The sequence below is a fragment of the Tachyglossus aculeatus genome, chromosome 5, assembly GCF_015852505.1.
Source record: "Tachyglossus aculeatus isolate mTacAcu1 chromosome 5, mTacAcu1.pri, whole genome shotgun sequence".
Lineage (NCBI taxonomy): Eukaryota > Metazoa > Chordata > Mammalia > Monotremata > Tachyglossidae > Tachyglossus > Tachyglossus aculeatus.
In genome coordinates, this window is record NC_052070.1 from 7,296,005 (window position 1) to 7,319,122 (window position 23,118).

At 44.1% G+C, this 23,118-nt stretch overlaps 1 protein-coding gene and 1 long non-coding RNA gene across 4 annotated transcripts in view; one reads left to right on the plus strand and one right to left on the minus strand.

The window, feature by feature from the left end:
• The window catches only part of NFU1 (NFU1 iron-sulfur cluster scaffold), a 50,210-nt gene that overhangs the window by 20,090 nt on the left and 7,002 nt on the right, over positions 1-23,118 (minus strand). For all 3 annotated transcript variants that reach the window (XR_005451077.1, XM_038746668.1, XM_038746667.1), the window contains exons 3-4: positions 7,412-7,547; positions 129-195 (exon numbers count right to left, since the gene is read on the minus strand). Coding sequence is in view for 2 of the 3 variants with exons in the window: in XM_038746668.1 (XP_038602596.1) it covers positions 129-195; positions 7,412-7,547 (203 nt within the window). In the remaining variant the exon portion in view is untranslated. The remainder of the gene's footprint in view (positions 1-128; positions 196-7,411; positions 7,548-23,118) is intronic.
• LOC119928427 overlaps positions 1-23,118 on the plus strand; it is a 39,985-nt gene that overhangs the window by 15,122 nt on the left and 1,745 nt on the right. The gene's annotated exons all lie outside the window — the stretch shown is intronic.

Sequence of the window (23,118 nt, forward strand, 5' to 3'; positions counted from 1 at the left end):
CCCACTGTTGGATAGGGACTGTCTCTATATGTTGCCAACTTGTACATCCCGAGCGCTTAGTCCAGTGCTCTGCACACAGTAAGCGCTCAATAAATACGATTGATCGATTGATTGATTCCTCGATTTACCTTAGTGACGGTGATGAAATCTGGCCCCAGGAAGACGCTCTTCACCCCTTCGATCCGGAACAGCTGCCTGGAAGCAAAGGAAGGTTTCGGGAAAAACGGAGGGACGGAACCGGGCTTCCGAACGCCGGCGGGACTGGCCTTGGCTTCCGCCGCACGGAGCATTTAGTGGGGCGCTTAGTAGAGAAGCAGCGTGGCTCAGTGGAAAGGGCCCGGGCTTTGGAGTCGGAGGTCATGGGTTCGAATCCCGGCTCCGCCAATTGTCAGCTGGGTGACTTTGGGCAAGTCACTTCACTTCTCTGGGCCTCGGTTCCCTCATCTGGAAGATGGGGATGAAGCCTGTGAGCCCCCCGTGGGACAACCTGATCACCTTAGCCTGGCTCAGTGGAAAGAGCCCGGGCTTTGGAGTCGGAGGTCATGGGTTCGAATCCCGGTTCTGCCACATGTCTGCTGTGTGACCTTGGGCAAGTCACTTAACTTCCCTGAGCCTCGGTTAACTCATCTGTAAAATGGGGATGAAGACTGTGGGCCCCCCGTGGGACAACCTGATCACCTTGTATTCCCTCCCAGCGCTTAGAACAGTGCTTTGCACATAGTAAGCGCTAAGCAAATACCATTATAATTATTGCCTTGTAACCACCCCGGCGCTTAGAACAGTGCTTTGCACATAGTAAGCGCTTAACAAATGCCATTATTATTATTACCTGGTAACCACCCCGGCGCTTAGAACAGTGCTTTGCACATAGTAAGCGCTTAACAAACGCCATTATTATTATTACCTTGTAACCACCTCGGCTCTTAGAACAGTGCTTTGCACATAGTAAGCGCTTAACAAATGCCATTATTATTATTACCTTGTAACCACCCCAGCGCTTAGAACAGTGCTTTGCACATAGTAAGCGCTTAACAAATGCCATTATTATTATTACCTGGTAACCACCCCGGCGCTTAGAACAGTGCTTTGCACATAGTAAGCGCTTAACAAACGCCATTATCATTATTACCTGGTAACCACCCCGGCGCTTAGAACAGTGCTTTGCACATAGTAAGCGCTTAACAAATGCCATTATTATTATTACCTTGCAACCACCCTGGCGCTTAGAACAGTGCTTTGCACATAGTAAGCGCTTAACAAACGCCATTATTATTGCCTTGTAACCACCCCGGCGCTTAGAACAGTGCTTTGCACATAGTAAGCTCTTAACAAATGCCATTATTATTATTACCTTGTAACCACCCCGGTGCTTAGAACAGTGCTTTGCACATAGTAAGCACTTAATAAATGCCATTATTATTATTACCTTGTAACCACCCTGGCGCTTAGAACAGTGCTTTGCACATAGTAAGTGCTTAACAAACGCCATTATTATTATTACCTTGTAACCACCCCGGCGCATAGAACAGTGCTTTGCACATAGTAAGCGCTTAACAAATGCCATTATTATTATTGCCTTGTAACCACCCCGGCGCTTAGAACAGTGCTTTGCACATAGTAAGCGCTTAATAAATGCTATCATTATTATTATTATTATTATTATTAGTAGTAGTAGTAGTAGTAGTAGTAGTAGTAGTAGTAGTAGTAGTACAGTGTGACTCAGTGGAAAGAGCACAGGCTTTGGAGTCAGAGGTCATGGGTTCGAATCCCCACTCTGCCACATGTCTGCTGTGTGACCTTGGGCAAGTCACTTATCTTCTCGGAGCCTCAGTTCCCTCACCTGTAAAATGGGGATGAAGACTGTGAGCCCCACGTGGGACAACCTGATCATCCTGTAACCCCTCTAGCGCTTAGAACAGTGCTTTGCACATAGTAAGTGCTTAACAAATGCCATTATTATTATTATTATTATTTTTATTACAGTGCTCTGCACCCAGGAGGCACCCAATAAATACCACTGATAGATTGACTGAATTTCCAGCGTGAAAACCAAATAGCTGGAGGCTCCCTCGAAGCCGATAACTCTTTAAAATAGCTGCTTCCTCCCCTCGGAAACGTCTGCCGGCGTGGAACCGGGAGTTGAGAAAGCGTCCCCTGATTCCTGTTACCGCAACGCACCGGCGAGGAAATTCTCATCATCATCATCATCAATCGTATTTATTGAGCGCTTACTATGTGCAGAGCACCGTACTAAGCGCTTGGGAAGTACAAATTGGCAACATATAGAGACGGTCCCTACCCAACATTGGGCTCACAGTCTAAAATTCTCCCAAAGGACAACACGACAGCCTGCCAGATTCTTAAATGAGCCCGAGACGAGCTAATCCACCCTCTGCGGCAATTAATTACATATCTATTCTATTTATTTTATTTTGTTAGTCTGTTTGGTTTTGTTCTCTGTCTCCCCCTTTTAGACTGTGAGCCCACTGTTGGGTAGGGACCGTCTCTATATGTTGCCAACTTGGACTTCCCAAGCGCTTAGTACAGTGCTCTGCACACAGTAAGCGCTCAATAAATACGATTGATGATGACAATTAAAATGCTCCGTTTCGCTGCCGACTACGCCCAACCCAACTGGAGTCTCTTCCTCCCTTCAAGGCCCTACTGAGAGCTCACCTCCTCCAGGAGGCCTTCCCACACTCAGCCCCCTCCTTCCTCTCCCCTCGTCCCCCTCTCCGTCCCCCCATCTTACCTCCGTCCCTTCCCCACAGCACCTGTATAGATGTATGTACAGATTTATTACTCTATTTATTTTACTTGCACATATCTATTCTATTTATTTTCTTTTGTTAATATGTTTGGTTTTGTTCTCTGTCTCCCCCTTCTAGACTGTGAGCCCGCTGTTGGGTCGGGACTGTCTCTAGATGTTGCCAACTTGGACTTCCCAAGAGCTTAGTCCAGTGCTCTGCACACAGTAAGCGCTCAATAAATATGATTGAATGAATAGGGACCATCTCTATACGTTGCCAACTTGTACTTCCCAAGTGCTTAGTCCAGTGCTCTGAACATAGTAAGCGCTCAATAAATACGATTGAATAGGGACCGTCTCTATATGCTGCTAACTTGCACTTCCCAAGCGCTTAGTAGTGCTCTGCACACAGTAAGCGCTCAATAAATACAATTGAGTGAATAGGGACCGTCTCTATACGCTGCCAACTTGTACTTCCCAAGCGCTTAGTCCAGTGCTCTGCACACAGTAAGCGCTCAATAAATACGATTGAATGAATAGGGACCGTCTCTATACGCTGCCAACTTGTACTTCCCAAGCGCTTAGTCCAGTGCTCTGCACATAGTAAGGCTCAATAAATATGATTGAATGAATAGGGACCGTCTCTATATGCTGCCAACTTGTACTTCCCAAGCGCTTAGTCCAGTGCTCTGCACATAGTAAGCGCTCAATAACTACGATTGAATGAATAGGGACCGTCTCTATACGTTGCCAACTTGTACTTCCCAAGCACTTAGTCCAGTGCTCTGCACATAGTAAGCGCTCAATAACTACGACTGAATGAATAGGGACTGTCTCTATACATTGCCAACTTGTACTTCCCAAGCACTTAGTCCAGTGCTCTGCACATAGTAAGCGCTCAATAACTATGACTGAATGAATAGGGACCGTCTCTATACGTTGCCAACTTGTACTTCCCAAGCACTTAGTCCAGTGCTCTGCACATAGTAAGCGCTCAATAACCACGATTGAATGAATAGGGACTGTCTCTATACGTTGCCAAATTGTACTTCCCAAGCGCTTAGTCCAGTGCTCTGCACACAGTAAGCGCCTGTATATATGTTTGTACATATTTATTACTCTATTTATTTATTTTACTTGTACATATCTATTCTATTCATTTTATTTTGTTAGTATGTTTGGTTTTGTTCTCTGTCTCCCCTTCTTAGACTGTGAGCCCACTGTTGGGTAGGGACCGTCTCTAGATGTTGCCGACTTGTACTTCCCAAGCGCTTAGTCCAGTGCTCTGCACACAGTAAGCGCTCAATAAATACGATTGATTGATTGATTGACTGAATGGATGAATGAATGAAATGAATCTGTCAAATGGGAAAACCGAAACCGCTATGACATTTGTACAGTCTCTCATCCGCTCCTGCCTGGATGACTGCATCAGCCTCCTCTCTGATCGCCCATCCTCCTGTCTCTCCCCTCTCCCCGCTTCAGTCTATACTTCACGCCGCTGCCCGGATTATCTTTGTGCAGAGATGCTGTGGGCATGTCACTCCCCTCCTCAAAAATCTCCAGTGGCTGCCTGTCAACCTACGAATCAAGCAAAAACTCCTCCCTCTCGGCTTCAAGGCTGTCCATCCATCCCCTGGCCCCCTCCTCCCTCAGCTCCCTTCTGTCCTTCTCCATCCCAGCCCGCACCCTCCGCTCCTCTGCGGCCGCTCACCTCCTCACCGTTAGGCCTCGTTCTCGCCCGTCCCGCCGTCGACCCCCGGCCCACGTCCTCCCCCTGGCCCGGAATGCCCTCCCTCCACAAATCCGCCAAACTATCCAGGAGGCCTTCCCAGACTGAGCCCCTTCCTTCCTCTCCCCCTCGTCCCCCTCTCCATCCCCCCCATCTTACCTCCTTCCCTTCCCCACAGCACCTGTATATATGGATATATGTTTGTACAGATTTATTACTCTATTTATTTATTTACTTTACTTGTACATATCTATTCTATTTATTTTATTTTGTTAGTATGTTTGGTTTTGTTCTCTGTCTCTCCCTTTTAGACTGTGAGCCCACTGTTGGGTAGGGACTGTCTTTATATGTTGCCAATTTGTACTTCCCAAGTGCTTAGTACAGTGCTCTGCACATAGTAAGCGCTCAATAAATACGATTGATGATGATGATGATCTCTCTTCCTCCCTTCAAAACCCTACTTTGAAGCTCCCCTCCTCCAGGAGGCCTTCCCACACTCAGCCCCTCATTTCCTCTTCTCCTCCTCCCCTCCCCATCACCCCGATTCCCTCTCTCTCCTCTACGCCCCTCCCCGCCCCACAGCATTTGTGTATATTTGTACATCAATCAATCGTATTTATTGAGCGCTTACTCTGTGCAAAGCACTGTATTAAGCGCTATATTTATTATTCTCTAATATCTATAATTCTGTTTATTGGGATGCTATCAATGCCTGTCTACTTGCTTTGTTTTATTCTCTGTCTTCCCCCTTCTAGACTGTGAGTTGGGTAGGGATTGTCTCTTACCTGTTGCCGAACTGTATTCCCAAGCAGTCAGTACAGTGCTCTGTATATATGTTTGTATGTATTTATTACTCTATTTATTTATTTTACTTGTACATACCTATTCTACTTATTTGATTTTGTTAGTATGTTTGGTTTTGTTCTCTGTCTCCCCCTTCTAGACTGTGAGCCCACTGTTGGGTAGGGACTGTCCTTTATCTGTTGCCGAACTGTATTCCCAAGCGCTCAGTACAGTGCTCTGTATATATGTTTGCATGTATTTATTACTCTATTTATTTAATCATTTTATTTGTACATATTTATTCTATTTATTTTATTTCGTGAACATGTTTGGTTTTGTTCTCTGTCTCCCCCTTCTAGACTGTGAGCCCACTGTTGGGTAGGGACTGTCCCTTATCTGATGCCGAACTGTATTCCCAAGCGCTCAGTACAGTGCTCTGTATATATGTTTGCATGTATTTATTACTCTATTTATTTACTTATTTTATTTGTACATATTTATTCTATTTATTTTATTTTGTGAATATGTTTTGTTCTCTGTCTCCCCCTTCTAGACTGTGAGCCCACTGCTGGGTAGGGATTGTCTCTTATCTGTTGCCGAACTGTATTCCCAAGCGCTCAGTACTGTGCTCTGTATATATGTTTGTATGTATTTATTACTCTATTTATCTTATTTGTACATATTTATTCTATTTATTTCATTTTGTGAATATGTTTTGTTTTGTTCTCTGTCTCCCCCTTCTAGACTGTGAGCCCGCTGTTGTGTAGGGACCGTATCTGTATGTTGCCAACTTGCGCTCAGTACAGTGCTCTGCACACAGTAAGCACTCAATAAATACGCTTGAATGAATGAATGGATGAATGCTCTGCACACAGTGAGCGCTCAATAAAGACGATTGAATGAATGAACAAATGACTGAATTGATTGAGGAAAGAGCGGGGAAAGGACGAGTATTTATTACTCTATTTATTTTACTTGTACATATCTATTCTATTTATTTTATTTTGTTAATATGTTTGGTTTTGTTCTCTGTCTCCCCCTTTTAGACTGTGAGCCCGCTGTTGGGTAGGGACCATCTCTATATGTTGCCAACTTGCACTTAGTACAGTGCTCTGCAAACAGTAAGTGCTCAATAAATACGATTGAATGAATGAATGAATGAATGCTCTACACACAGTGAGCGCTCAATAAAGACGATTGAATGAATGAATAAATGACTGAATTGATTGAGGAAAGAGCAGGGAAAGGACGAGTATTTATTACTCTATTTATTTTACTTGTACATATCTATTCTATTTATTTTATTTTGTTAATATGTTTGGTTTTGTTCTCTGTCTCCCCCTTCTAGACTGTGAGCCCACCGTTGGGTAGGGACTGTCTCTAGATGTTGCCAACTTGCGCTTAGTCCAGTGCTCTGCACACAGTAAGCGCTCAATAAATACGATTGAATGAATGAATGAATGCTCTGCACATAGTGAGCGCTCAATAAAGACAATTGAATGAATGAATAAATGACTGAATTGATTGAGGAAAGAGCGGGGAAAGGACTAGTATTACTCTATTTATTTATTTTACTTGTACATATCTTTTTTTTAATTTTATTTTGTTAATATGTTTGGTTTTGTTCTCCGTCTCCCCCTTCTAGACTGTGAGCCCACTGTTGGGTAGGGACCATCTCTATATGTTGCCAACTTGCGCTTAGTACAGTGCTCTGCAAACAGTAAGCACTCAATAAATACGACTGAATGAATGAATGAATGCTCTGCACACAGTGAGCGCTCAATAAAGACGATTGAATGAATGAATAAATGACTGAATTGATTGAGGAAAGAGCGGGGGAAAGGACGAATATTTATTACTCTATTTATTTTACTTGTACATATCTATTCTATTTATTTTATTTTGTTAATTCGTTTGGTTTTGTTCTCCGTCTCCCCCTTCTAGACTGTGAGCCCACCGTTGGGTAGGGACCGTCTCTATATGTTGCCAACTTCGACTTCCCAAGCGCTTAGTCCAGTGCTCTGCACACAGTAAGTGCTCAATAAATATGATTGATTGATTGATAGTACTTCCCAAGTGCTTAGTCCAGTGCTCTGCACACAGTAAGCGCTCCATAAATACAATTGATGGATTGATCGACTGAGTACCTGGCCAGCGGTGAGCGGAAGGCGGTCGCGGGGGTGGAGAAATCCATCGTCCGTGACTCCAGCACCGGCCTTCCGGGAACAAACTTCACACTGTTGGGGTTCGGGGTGTCTTGGGTTTGAATAAACATGGATCTCACTGGGAAACGGGAAGGGGAAAGGAAAAAAAAAAAACAAAGAGAGGGACGTGGGTTAGCCCGTATTTTGCACTTGGTTGAGAAAGCCGGGGCCGTCGCGAAGGTCGCTGAAAAGCGATCTGTGTCTTGCCGGGCTCATTGAACCTCTTGAACCCCACTTTCACTCCTTCCATCAATCAACGGTATTTACTGAGTGCTTACTTTCACTCATTCGGAGAAGCAGCGTGGCTCAGTGGGAAGAGCCCGGGATTTGGAGGCAGGGGTCATGGGTTCAAATCCAGCTCCGCCACTTGTCAGCTGGGTGACTTTGAGCAAGTCACTTCACTTCTCTGCGCCTTAGTTCCTTCATCTGCAAAATGGGGATGAAGACTGGGAGCCCCCCGTGGGCTAACCTGATCACTCTGTATCCTCCCCAGCGCTTAATCAATCGATCAGTCGTATTTATTGAGCGCTTACTGTGTGCAGAGCACTGGACTAAGCGCTTGGGAAGTACAAGTTGGCAACATATAGAGACAGTCCCTACCTAACAGTGGGCTCACAGTCTAAAAGAGTGGGCTCACAGTCTAAAAGAACAGTGCTTTGCACATAGTAAGTGCTTAATCGATCAATCGTATTTATTGAGCATATTGTACATATTTATTACTCTATTTATTTATTTATTTATTTTACTTGTACATTTCTATCCTATTTATTTTATTTTGTTGGTATGTTTGGTTCTGTTCTCTGTCTCCCCCTTTTAGACTGTGAACCCACTGTTGGGTAGGGACTGTCTCTGTGCGTTGCCAATTTGTACTTCCCAAGCGCTTAGTACAGTGCTCTGCACATAGTAAGCGCTCAATAAATACGATTGATTGATTGATTGAGCGCTTACTGTGTGCACAGCACTGTACTAAGCGTCTAATAAGAGACACAGCGTGGCAGAGTGGAAAAGAGCCCGGGCTTTGGAGTCAGAGGTCATGGGTTCAGATCCCGGCTCTGCCAATTGTCAGCTGTGGGACTCTGGGCAAGTCACTTCACTTCCCTGGGCCTCAGTTACCTCATCTGTAAAATGGGGACTAAGACTGTGAGCCCCCCTTGGGACAACCTGATCACCTTGTAACCTCCCCAGCGCTTAGAACAATGCTTTGCACATAGTAAGTGCTTAATAAATGCTATATAAAAAAATACAAATAAATAAATGCCATTATTATTATTCAGTCGCATTTATTGAGCGATAAAAAAATGCCATCATTAGTATTAATAAATTACTACTAATAATAACAATGATGGCATTTATTAAGCGCTTACTATGAGCAAAGCACTGTTCTAAGCGCTGGGGAGGTTACAAGGTGATCGGGTTGTCCCACGGCGGGGGCTCACAGTCTTCATCCCCATTTTACAGATGAGGTCACTGAGGCACAGAGAAGTTCAGTGACTTGCCCAAAGTCACACAGCTGACAGTTGGTGGAGCTGGGATTTGAACCCATGACCTCTGACTCCAAAGCCCGGGCTCTTTCCACTGAGCCACGCTGCTTCAGTAAGCACCTACTAAGGACTGTGGTAGATAGAAGGTTGTCATTCATTCAGTCGCATTTATTGAGCGATCACTGCTTGCAGAGCACTGTACTAAGCGCTTGGGAGAGTACGATACGACAGTAAGCAGACACGGTCCCTGCCCAACCTTCAAGTGCTTAGTACAGTGCTCTGCAAACAGTAAGCGCTCAATAAATGCGACTGAATGAATGACAACCTTCTATCTACCACAGTCCTTAGTAATTTATTAATACTAATGATGGCATTTGTTAAGCGCCTACTATGTGCCGAGCACTGCTGTAAGCGCTGAGGGGAGATACAAGGTGATCAGGTTGTCCCACGTGGGGCTCACAGTCTTCATCCCCATTTTAGAGTATTTACCATTATGAATTTAGTCGTTCGTTGTTTATTGCTAATTAATTTATTTCGATTAATGGCTGCCTCTCCCTCTAGACTGTGAGCTCACTGTGGGCAGGGATTCATCATCAATCGTATTTATTGAGCGCTTACTATGTGCAGAGCACTGTACTAAGCGCTCGGGAAGTACAAATTGGCAACATATAGAGACAGTCCATTGTGTCTGTTATCTAATCCCGGCTCTGCCACTTGTCTGCTGCGTGACCCTGGGAAAGTCCAATAATAATAATAATAATAATAATAATAATAATAATAATAACAACATTTATTAAGCACTTACTAAGTGCAAAGCACTGTTCTAAGCTCTGGGGAAGTTACAAGGTGATCAGGTTGTCCCACGGGGGGCTCACAGTCTTCATCCCCATTTTCCAGATGAGGTCACTGAGGCCCAGAGAAGTGAAGTGACTTGCCCAAAGTCACCCAGCTGACAATTGGCAGAGCCGGGATTTGAACCCATGCCCTCTGACTCCAAAGTCTGTGCTCTTTCCACTGAGCCACGCTGCTTCTCAACCATGAGACCGTGAGCCCACTGTTGGGTAGGGGCCGCCTCTATATGTTGCCAACTTGTCCTTCCCAAGCGCTTAGTACAGTGCTCTGCACACAGTAAGCGCTCAATAAATACGATTGAATGAATGAATGAAAGTCACTTTCCTCCTTTGTGCCTCAGTTACCCCATCTCTGAAAAGGGGGATTGAGCATGGGAGCCCCATGAGGGACAGGGACTGTCTCTATATGTTGCCAATTTGCACTTCCCAAGCGCTTAGTACAGTGCTCTGCACATAGTAAGCGCTCAATAAATACGATTGATGATGATGACAATGACTGCGTCCAACCCGACTGGCTCGTATTCCCCGTCCCCCAATTGCTTAGTACAGTGCCTGGTGCATAGTGAGCGCTTAACAGATACCACAGTTATTATATTGATTTATTGTCTTCTCTGAAGCGCTTAGTTCAGTGTCAACTTGTACTTCCCAAGCGCTTAGTACAGTACTCTGCACACAGTAAGCGCTCAATAAATACGATTGATTGATTGCTCTGCACACGTTAAGCACTCAGTAAATACGACTGATTGACTGACAAAATACCACAATTATTATATTGATTTATTGTCCTCTATGAAGCGCTTAGTTCAGTGCTCTGCACACGTTAAGTACTCAGTAAATACGACTGATTGACTGACTGACAAATGCCACAATTATTATATTGATTTATTGTCCTCTAAGAAGCGCTTAGTTCAGTGTTCTGCACACGTTAAGCACTCCGTAAATACGACTGATTGACTGACTGACAAATGCCGCAATTATTATATTGATTTATTATCCTCTAAGAAGCGCTTAATTCAGTGTTCTGCACACGTTAAGCACTCAATACGACTGATTGACTGACAAAATATCACAATTATTATATTGATTTATTGTCTTCTCCAAAGCGCTTAGTTCAGTGCTCTGCACACGTTAAGCACTCAGTAAATACGACTGATTGACTAATACCACAATTATTATATTGATTTATTGTCCTCTATGAAGTGCTTAGTTCAGTGCTCTGCACACGTTAAGCACTCAGTAAATACGACTGATTGACTGACTAATACCACAATTATTATATTGATTTATTGCCCTCTATAAAGCGCTTAGTTCAGTGCTCTGCACACGTTAAGCACTCAGTAAATACGACTGATTGACTGACAAATACCACAATTATTATATTGATTTATTGTCCTCACCGAAGCACTTAGTTCAGTGCTCTGCACACGTTCAGCACTCAGTAAATATGACTGATTGACTGACAAACGCCACAATTATTATATTGATTTATTGTCCTCTCCGAAGCGCTTAGTTCAGTGCTCTGCACACGTTAAGCACTCAGTAAATACAACTGATTGACTGACAAAATACCACAATTATTATATTGATTTATTGTCCTCTCCGAAGCGCTTAGTTCAGTGCTCTGCACACGTTCAGCACTCAGTAAATACGACTGATTAATACCACAATTATTATATTGATTTATTGTCCTCTCCGAAGCGCTTAGTTCAGTGCTCTGCACACGTTAAGCACTCAGTAAATACGACTGATAAATACCACAATTATTATATTGATTTATTGTCCTCTCCGAAACGCTTAGTTCAGTGCTCTGTACTCGTTAAGCACTCGGTAAATACAACTGATTGACTGACTGACAAATATCACAATTATTATATTGATTTATTGTCCTCTCCAAAGCGCTTAGTTCAGTGCTCTGCACACGTTCAGCACTCAGTAAATATGACTGATTGACTGACTGACAAACGCCACAATTATTATATTGATTTATTGTCCTCTCCGAAGCGCTTAGTTCAGTGCTCTGCACACGTTAAGCACTCAGTAAATACGACTGATTGACTGACAAATACCACAATTATTATATTGATTTATTGTCCTCACCGAAGCACTTAGTTCAGTGCTCTGCACACGTTCAGCACTCAGTAAATATGACTGATTGACTGACTGACAAACGCCACAATTATTATATTGATTTATTGTCCTCTCCGAAGCGCTTAGTTCAGTGCTCTGCACACGTTAAGCACTCAGTAAATACAACTGATTGACTGACAAAATACCACAATTATTATATTGATTTATTGTCCTCTCCGAAGCGCTTAGTTCAGTGCTCTGCACACGTTCAGCACTCAGTAAATACGACTGATTAATACCACAATTATTATATTGATTTATTGTCCTCTCCGAAGCGCTTAGTTCAGTGCTCTGCACACGTTAAGCACTCAGTAAATACGACTGATAAATACCACAATTATTATATTGATTTATTGTCCTCTCCGAAACGCTTAGTTCAGTGCTCTGTACTCGTTAAGCACTCGGTAAATACAACTGATTGACTGACTGACAAATATCACAATTATTATATTGATTTATTGTCCTCTCCAAAGCGCTTAGTTCAGTGCTCTGCACACGTTCAGCACTCAGTAAATATGACTGATTGACTGACTGACAAACGCCACAATTATTATATTGATTTATTGTCCTCTCCGAAGCGCTTAGTTCAGTGCTCTGCACACGTTAAGCACTCAGTAAATACAACTGATTGACTGACAAAATACCACAATTATTATATTGATTTATTGTCCTCTCCGAAGCGCTTAGTTCAGTGCTCTGCACACGTTCAGCACTCAGTAAATACAACTGATTAATACCACAATTATTATATTGATTTATTGTCCTCTCTGAAGCGCTTAGTTCAGTGCTCTGCACACGTTAAGCACTCAGTAAATACGACTGATAAATACCACAATTATTATATTGATTTATTGTCCTCTCCGAAACGCTTAGTTCAGTGCTCTGTACTCGTTAAGCACTCGGTAAATACAACTGATTGACTGACTGACAAATATCACAATTATTATATTGATTTATTGTCCTCTCCAAAGCGCTTAGTTCAGTGCTCTGCACATGTTAAGCACTCAGTAAATACGACTGATTGACTGACTGACAAATGCCACAATTATTATATTGATTTATTGTCCTCTCCGAAGCGCTTAGTTCAGTGCTCTGCACACGTTAAGCACTCAGTAAATACAACTGATTGACTGACAAAATACCACAATTATTATATTGATTTATTGTCCTCTCCGAAGCGCTTAGTTCAGTGCTCTGCACACGTTCAGCACTCAGTAAAGATGACTGATTGACTGACTGACAAATGCCAATTATTATATTGATTTACTGTCCTCTATAAAGCGCTTAGTTCAGTGCTCTGCACACGTTAAGCACTCAGTAAATACGACTGATTGATTAATACCACAATTATTATATTGATTTATTGTCCTCTCCGAAGCGCTTAGTTCAGTGCTCTGCACACGTTAAGCACTCAGTAAATACAACTGATTGACTGACTGACAAATATCACAATTATTATATTGATTTATTGTCCTCTCCAAAGCGCTTAGTTCAGTGCTCTGCACACGTTAAGCACTCAGTAAATACGACTGATTGACTGAATGACAAATGCCACAATTATTATATTGATTTATTATCCTCTAAGAAGCGCTTAATTCAGTGTTCTGCATACGTTAAGCACTCAGTAAATATGACTGATAAATACCACAATTATTATATTGATTTATTGTCCTCTCCGAAACGCTTAGTTCAGTGCTCTGCACACATTAAGCACTCAGTAAATACGACTGATTGACTAACACCACAATTATTATATTGATTTATTGTCCTCTCCAAAGCGCTTAGTTCAGTGCTCTGCACACGTTAAGCACTCAGTAAATGCGACTGATTGACTGACAAAATACCACAATTATTATATTGATTTATTGTCCTCTCTGAAGCGCTTAGTTCAGTGCTCTGCACTCATTAAGCACTCAGTAAATGGGACTGATTGACTGACAAAATACCACAATTATTATATTGATTTATTGTCCTCTCCGAAGCGCTTAGTTCAGTGCTCTGCACACGTTAAGCACTCAGTAAATACGACTGATTGACTGAGAAATACCACAATTATTATATTGATTCATTGTCCCCTCCAAAGCGCTTAGCTCAGTGCTCTACACACATTAAGCACTCAGTAAATACGACTGATTGACTAACACCACAATTATTATATTGATTTGTCCTCTCCAAAGCGCTTAGTTCAGTGCTCTGCACACGTTAAGCACTCAGTAAATACAACTGATTGACTGACAAAATACCACAATTATTATATTGATTTACTGTCCTCTCCTAAGCGCTTAGTTCAGTGCTCTGCACACGTTAAGCACTCAGTAAATACGACTGATTGACTGACTGACAAATACCACAATTATTATATTGATTTATTGTCCTCTATAAAGCGCTTAGTTCAGTGCTCTGCACACATTAAGCACTCAGTAAATACGACTGATTGACTGACAAATACCACAACTATTATATTGAGTTATTGTCCTCTCCGAAGCGCTTAGTTCAGTGCTCTGCACACGTTAAGCACTCAGTAAATATGACTGATTGACTGACTGACAAATACCACAATTATTATATTGATTTATTGTCCTCTCCGAAGCGCTTAGTTCAGTGCTCTGCACACGTTAAGCACTCAGTAAATACAACTGATTGACTGAAAAATACCACAATTATTATATTGATTCATTGTCCCCTCCAAAGCGCTTAGCTCAGTGCTCTGCACACATTAAGCACTCAGTAAATACGACTGATTGACTAACACCACAATTATTATATTGATTTATTGTCCTCTCCAAAGCGCTTAGTTCAGTGCTCTGCACAAGTTAAGCACTCAGTAAATGCGACTGATTGACTGACAAAATACCACAATTATTATATTGATTTATTGTCCTCTCTGAAGCGCTTAGTTCAGTGCTCTGCACACATTAAGCACTCAGTAAATGCGACTGATTGACTGACAAAATACCACAATTATTATATTGATTTATTGTCCTCTCCGAAGCGCTTAGTTCAGTGCTCTGCACACGTTAAGCCCTCAGTAAATATGACTGATTGACTGACTGACAAATACCACAATTATTATATTGATTTACTATCCTCTCCGAAGCGCTTAGTTCAGTGCTCTGCACACGTTAAGCACTCAGTAAATACGACTGATTGACTGACAAATACCACAATTATTCTATTGATTTATTGTCCTCTCCGAAGCGCTTAGTTCAGTGCTCTGCGCACGTTAAGCACTCAGTAAAAACGACTGATTGACTGACTGACTTTGGCAAGCCCTTAATGGTCAGCCCAATTATTAATCAATCAATCAATCGTATTTATTGAGCGCCTACTGTGTGCAGAGCACTGTACTAAGCGCTTGGGAAGTACAAGCTGGCAACATATAGAGACAGTCCCTACCCAACAGTGGGCTCACAGTCTAAAAGCACTGTTATCATTTATCAATCAATCAATCAATCGTATTTATTGAGCGCTTACTGTGTGCAGAGCACTGTACTAAGCGCTTGGGAAGTACAAGTCAGCAACACATAGAGACAGTCCCTACCCAACAGCGGGCTCACAGTCTAGAAGGGGGAGACAGAGAACAAAACCAAACATACTAACAAAATAAAATAAATAGAATAGATATGTACAAGATAAATAATAAATAAATAGAGTATTATTATTATTAGCACTGTTATTAACGTATTTCGGCTAAGCCCTGTAGATTCACTCATCTCCTCCCCTCCCCTTCCCGGATTATCCGGCTAATTTGGGAAGTCTTCAGATGAAGCAGCCTGGCTCAGAGGAAAAGAACACGGCCTTCGGAGTCAGAGGCCAAGGGTTCAAATCCCGGCTCCGCCAACTGTCAGCTGTGTGACTTTGGGTAAGTCACTTCACTTCTCTGGGCCTCAGTTCCCTCATCTGTAAAAGGGGGATTAATAATAATAGTAATAATAATAATAATGGCATGTATTAAGCGCTTACTATGTGCAAAGCACTGTTCTAAGCGCTGGGGAGGTTACAAGGTGATCGGGTTGTCCCACGGGGGGCTCACAGTCTTCATCCCCATTTTCCAGATGAGGGAACTGAGGCCCAGAGAAGTGAAGTGACTTGCCCAAAGTCACCCAGCTGACAATTGGCGGGGCCGGGATTTGAACCCATGACCTCTGACTCCAAAGCCCGGGCTCTTTTCCACTGAGCCACGCTGACTAAGACTGTGAGCCCCCCATGGGACAACCTGATCACCTTGTAATCTCCCCAGCGCTTAGAACAGTGCTTTGCACATAGTAAGCGCTTAATAAATGCCATTATTATTATTATTATTATTGTTGTTATTATTCAGAGCGGCCATTCCCAAAACCTTTCTCTCCCTGTCCCAGACGCCACTGGGAATAGATTGGTTTTGCCGCCCGAAGCCGTACTCTATTTATTTATTTATTTTACTTGTACGTATCTATTCTATTTATTTTATTTTGTTAGTCTGTTTGGTTTTGTTCTCCATCTCCCCCTTTCAGCCTGTGAGCCCACTGTTGGGTAGGGACCGTCTCCAGATGTTGCCAACTTGGACTTCCCAAGCGCTTAGTACAGTGCTCTGCACACAGTAAGCGCTCAATAAATACGATTGATGATGATCATGATGATGACAAGATGCGTGCTGCGGGCGGGGAATGGGTCTGTTTGTTGTTGTATCGTCCTCTCCCAGGCGCTCAGTGCAGTGCTCTGCACACAGTAAGCGCTCAATAAGGACGACTGAATGATTCATTCGTTCAATCGTATTTATTGAGCGCTTACCGTGTGCAGGGCACTGTACTGAGCGCTTGGGAAGTACGAGTCGGCAACGTATAGAGACGGTCCCTACCCAACAATGGGCTCACAGACTTGCCCAAGGTCACAAAGCAGGTATGCGGCAGAGTGATGAAATCGTGCTATTTAAGGGAGCTGCACTTTCATTCATTCATTCAATCGTATTTACTGAGCGCTTACTGTGTGCAGAGCACTGTATTAAGTGCTTGGGAAGTCCAAGTTGGCAACATCTAGAGACGGTCCCTACCCAACAGTGGGCTCACTGTCTAGAAGGGGGAGACAGATCACAATACAAAAACATATTAACAAAATAAAATAAATAGAATAAATATGCACAAATAAAATAAATAAATAGAGTAACAGAGAAGCAGTGTGGCTCAGTGGAAAGAGCCCGGGCTCTGGAGTCAAGGGTCACGGGTTCAAATCCCGGCTCCGCCACTTGTCAGCTGTGTGACTTTTGGCAAGTCACTTCACTTCTCTGGGCCTCAGTTCCCTCATCTGGAAAATGGGGGTGAAGACTGGGAGCCCCCCGTGGGACAACCTGATCACCTCAGCTGTGTGACTCTGGGCAAGTCACTTCACTTCTCCGGGCCTCAGTTCCCTCATCTGGAAAATGGGGATGAAGACCGTGAACCCCCCGGTGGGACAACCTCATCATCATCATCAATCGTATTTACCGAGCGCTTACTGTGTGCAGAGCACTGGACTAAGCGCTTGGGAAGTACAAGTTGGCAACATATAGAGACAGTCCCTACCCAACAGTGGGCTCACAGTCTAAAAACCTCATCACCTCGTAACCTCCCCAGTGCTTAGAACAGTGCTTTGCACATTGTAAGCGCTTAATAAATGCTATCATTTATTTGTAACCTCCCTTCAAGGCCCTGCTGAGAGCTCACCTCCTCCAGGAGGTCTTCCCAGACTGAGTCCCTTCCTTCCTCTCCCCCTCGTCCCCCTCTACATCCCCCCCCCCCCATCTTACCTCCTTCCCTTGCCCACAGCACCTGTATATATGGATCTATGTTTGTACAGATTTATTACTCTATTTATTTATTTATTTATTTTACTTGTACATATCTATTCTATTTATTTTATTTTGTTAGTATGTTTGGTTTTGTTCTCTGTCTCCCCCTTTCAGACTGTTAGCCCGCTGTTGGGTAGGGACTGTCTCTATATGTTGCCAATTTGTACTTCCCAAGCGCTTAGTACAGTGCTCTGCACCTAGTAAGCGCTCAATAAATATGATTGATGATGATGATGATGATCCAGACTGTGAGCCCACTGTTGGGTAGGGACCGTCTCTATGTGCTGCCGACTTGTACTTCCCAAGCGCTTAGTACGGTGCTCTGCACACAGTAAGCGCTCAATAAATACGACTGATTGATTGATTGATATATACAGGTGCTGTGGGGAGGGGAAGGAGGTAAGGCGGGGGGGGGGGATGGGGAGGGGGAGGAGGATGTCATTCTGCCTTGTAAGATGATGTTTTAGAAAAAGCCTGAAAAACCCAACAAAAGAACATTCTCATTTCAATCATGGTAATCGGCCTAAGCCTCCGGAGGTGGTGTAATAGCGGAGCCCCGGCTGGATTTGCAATCTCACCGGAAATCTGCGGGCGCGAGATCCGGTTGCCAAGGAAACCCTGGTCCAATTTCTCATCTGAAAGCTGCCGAGAGGCCCGCCTGCCCGCCCACCATCACATCGCGTGGCCCCCGCTGCTCCTGGAAGGATCCTCTCCTCAGAGCGCCAGAGAATGCCCCCAATCCCTCTGCCCCTCCGCCAAGCTCGCTCTCTTCCTCCCTTCAAGGCCCTACAGAGAGCTCACCTCCTCCAGGCGGCCTTCCAGACTGAGCCCCCTCCTTCCTCTGCCCCTCTCCACCCCCCTGCCTTACCTCCTTCCCTTCCTCACAGCACCTGTATATATGGATATATGTTTGTACATATCGATTGCTCTATTTATTTATTTATTTTACTTGTACCTATCTATTCTATTGATTTTATTTTGTTAGTATGTTTGGTTTTGTTCTCTGTCTCCCCCTTCTAGACTGTGAGCCCGCTGCTGGGTAGGGACCGTCTCTAGATGTTGCCAACTTGGACTTCCCAAGTGCTTAGTCCAGTGCTCTGCACACAGTAAGCGCTCAATAAATACGATTGATTGATTGATTTTTTTCTCCCGCTGGTTGACTTTCCCTGCCCTTCAAAGCCCTATTGAAGGCCCATCTCCTCCAAGAAGCCTTCCCTGACTGCGCCCTCCTTTCCTCTTCTCCCAACCCCCCACCCCCCTCCTCCTAACCTCCTTCCCCTCCCCACAGTACCTGGATATATGGATACATGCTTGTACGGATTTATTACTCCATTTATTTTACTTGTACATATCTATTCATTTTATTTTGTTAATATGTTTGGTTTTGTTGCCCTTCTAGACTGTGAGCCCACTGTTGGGTAGGGACCATCTCTAGATGTTGCCAACTTGTACTTCCCAAGCGCTTAGTACAGTGCTCTGCACACAGTAAGCGCTCAATAAATACGACTGAATGAACTTCACTTCTCTGCGCCTCAGTTATCTCATCTGTAAAATGGGGGTGAAGACTGTGAGCTCCCCATGGGGCAACCTGATCACCTTGTAACCTCCCCAGAGCTTAGAACAGTGCTTTGCACATAAGTGCTTAATAAATGCCATCATTATTATCTGTATTATTATCTGATTGATTGATTGAGTCCGCTTTTTAAGAGCAATTTTGTAGATCTGAGCCAACTCCAAATTCCTCATTGGAAGAACCTGGGAATGGAGATGTGATAACAGACCATGAGCCCACTGTTGGGTAGGGACCGTCTCTATAGGTTGCCAACTTGGACTTCCCAAGCGCTTAGTACACTGCTCTGCACACAGTAAGTGCTCAATAAATACGACTGAATGAACTTCACTTCTCTGCGCCTCAGTTATCTCATCTGTAAAATGGGGGTGAAGACTGTGAGCTCCCCGTGGGACAACCTGATCACCTTGTAACCTCCCCAGAGCTTAGAACAGTGCTTTGCACATAGTAAGTGCTTAATAAATGCCATCATTATTATTATCTGTAGTGGAAAGAGCCCAGGCGTGGGTTCTAATCCTGCTTCGCCACTACCCCTTCCTCCCCATCCTCATCCCCCCCCCAGCCTTACCTCCTTCCCCTCCCCACAGCACCTGGATATATGTATGTATGTTTGTACAGATTAATTACTATTTATTTATTTTATTTGTACATATTTATTCTATTTATTTTATTTTGTTAATATGTTTGGTCTTGTTCTCTGTCTCCCCCTTCTAGACTGTGAGCCCGCTATTGGGTAGGGACCGTCTCTAGATGTTGCCAACTTTCATTCACTCATTCATTCAATCGTATTTATTGAGCGCTTACTGTGTGCAGAGCACTGGACTCAGCGCTTGGGAAGTCCAAGTTGGCAACATATAGAGACGGTCCCTACCCAACAGCAGGCTCACAGTCTAGAAGGGAATTTGTACTTCCCAAGCGCTTAGTACAGTGCCCTGCACACAGTAAGCGCTCAATAAATACGACTGAATGAATGAATGTCAGCTGTGTGACTCTGGGCAAGTCACTTCACTTCTCTGGGCCCCAGTGACCTCATCTGGAAAATGGGGATGGTGACTGTGAGCCCCCCCGTGGGACAACCTGATCACCTTGCACCCTCCCCGGCGCTTAGAACAGTGCTTGGCACATAGTAAGCGCTTAATAAATGCCATCATTATTATTATTATTATTATCTGTAGTGGAAAGAGCCCGGACATGGGTTCTAATCCCGCTTCCCCACTTGTCGGCTGTGTGACTTTGGGCAAGTCACTTCACTTCTCTGGGCCTCAGTGACCTCATCTGGAAAATGGGGATGGAGGCTGTGAGCCCCCGTGGGACAACCTGATCACCTTGTACCCTCCCCGGCGCTTAGAACAGTGCTTGGCACATAGTAAGCGCTTAATAAATGCCATCATTATTATTATTATTATCTGTAGTGGAAAGAGCCCGGACATGGGTTCTAATCCTGCTTCGCCACTTGTCGGCTGTGTGACTTTGGGCAAGTCACTTCACTTCTCTGGGCCTCAGTGACCTCATCTGGAAAATGGGGATGGAGATTGTGAGCCCCCCCATGGGATAACCCGATCACCTTGTAACCTCCCCGGCGCTTGGAACAGTGCTTGGCACATAGTAAGCGCTTAATAAATGCCATCATTATCATTATTATCTGTAGTGGAAAGAGCCCAGGGCTTAACAAATGCCATCATTATTATTATTTGAACAATAATATTATTATTATTCCCAGACTGAGCCCCTTCCTTCCTCTCCCCCTCGTCCCCCTCTCCATCCCCCCATCTTACCTCCTTCCCTTCCCCACAGCACCTGTACATACGGGTAGATGTTTGTACAGATTTATTACTCTATTTATTTTACTTGTACATATCTACACTACTTATTTTATTTTGTTAGTATGTTTGGTTTTCTTCTCCGTCTCCCCCTTTTAGACCGTGAGCCCACTGTTGGGTAGGGACTGTCTCTATATGTTGCCAATTTGTACTTCCCAAGCGCTTAGTACAGTGCTCTGCACACAGTAAGCGCTCAATAAATACGATTGATTGATGATGATGATGATTATTTAGTTATACTGATGTGCGTTTATCTGTAGTGTTGCCTGTCGCCCCCGGGTCCGGTCTGCGAGCTCGCTGAGGGCAGGGATTGTCTCTCTTTATTGCTCTAATGCCCCTCTCAGGGTGGCACCTGGAGAGGTCCCAGTCCTCTACCAATCAATCAATCAATCAATCGATCGTATTTATTGAGCGCTTCCAGTCTCGGCTACGGGAGGGAGAGCGAAGCCGAGGCCTGTCCATCCCATTCCGCGCTGGGCCAGTGGCTAGCGAGGGGCAGGCCGTCGGCTACGAGCCAAAACTCCCCCGTGCCGGCCAGCGGCGGCCCGGGAGAGAGTCGAGGGCGAAGACTCGGGTTGACCAGGCCCAAGAAGGCGAGATGGTCATCATCATCATCATCATCATCAATCGTATTTATTGAGCGCTTACTATGTGCAGAGCACTGGACTAAGCGCTTGGGAAGTACAAATTGGCAACATATAGAGACAGTCCCTACCCAACAGTGGGCTCACAGTCTAAAAGGGGGAGACTGAGACCAAACATACTAACAAAATAAAATAAATAGAATAGATATGTACAAATAAATTAGAGTAAAAAAATATGTACAAACATATATCCATATATCCAGGTGCTGTGGGGAAGGGAGGGAGGTAAGATGGGGGGATGGAGAGGGGGACTAGGGGGAGAGGAAGGAAGGGGCTCAGTCTGGGAAGGCCTCCTGGAGGAGGTGAGCTCTCAGCAGGGCCTTGAAGGGAGGAAGAGAGCTAGCTTGGCGGGTGGGCAGAGGGATTGGGGGCATTCCGGGCCCGGGGGAGGACGGGGGCCGGGGGTCGATGGTGGGACAGGCGAGAGCGAGGTACAGGGAGGAGATCAGCGGCGGAGGAGCGGAGGGTGCGGGCTGGGCTGGAGAAGGACAGAAGGGACGGGAGGGAGGAGGGGGCCAGGGGATGGATGGTCAACTGCTCCCTGATTTTTCCCTGGAAAATCCATGGATTCACTACCAGAACAATGGCAGAGTCCTCCCTTCAAAGCCCTACTGAGCGCTCACCTCCTCCAGCAGGCCTTCCCACACTCAGCCCCCTTTATCCTCTCCTCAATCAATCACTCGATCGTATTTATTGAGTGCTTACTGTGTGCAGAGCACTGGACTAAGCGCTTGGGAAGTACAACTTGGCAGCATATAGAGACGGTCCCTACCCAACAGTGGGCTCACACTCTAGAAGGGGGAGACAGAGAACAAAACCAAACGTACTAACAAAATAAAATAAATAGAATAGATATGTACAAGAGAAATAAATAAATACATAGAGTAATAAATATGTACAAACATATATACATTTGATATATTCATTCATTCAATCATATTTATTGAGCACTTACTGTGTGCAGAGCACTGTACTCAGCGCTTGGGAAGTCCAAGTTGGCAACATCTAGAGCCGATCACATACAGTCCCTACCCAATCAATCAATCAATCAATCGTATTTATTGAGCACTTACTGTGTGCAAAGCACTGTACTAAGCACTTGGGAAGTACAAGTCGGCAACATACAGAAACAGTCCCTACCCAACAGTGGGCTCACAGTCTAGAAGGGGGAGACAGAGAACAAAACCAAACATACTAACAAAATAAAATAAATAGAATAGATATGTACAAGATAAATAAATAGAGTAATAAATATGTACAAACATATATACATTTGATATATTCATTCATTCAATCATATTCATTGAGCGCTTACTGTGTGCAGAGCACTGGACTAAGCACTTGGGAAGTCCAA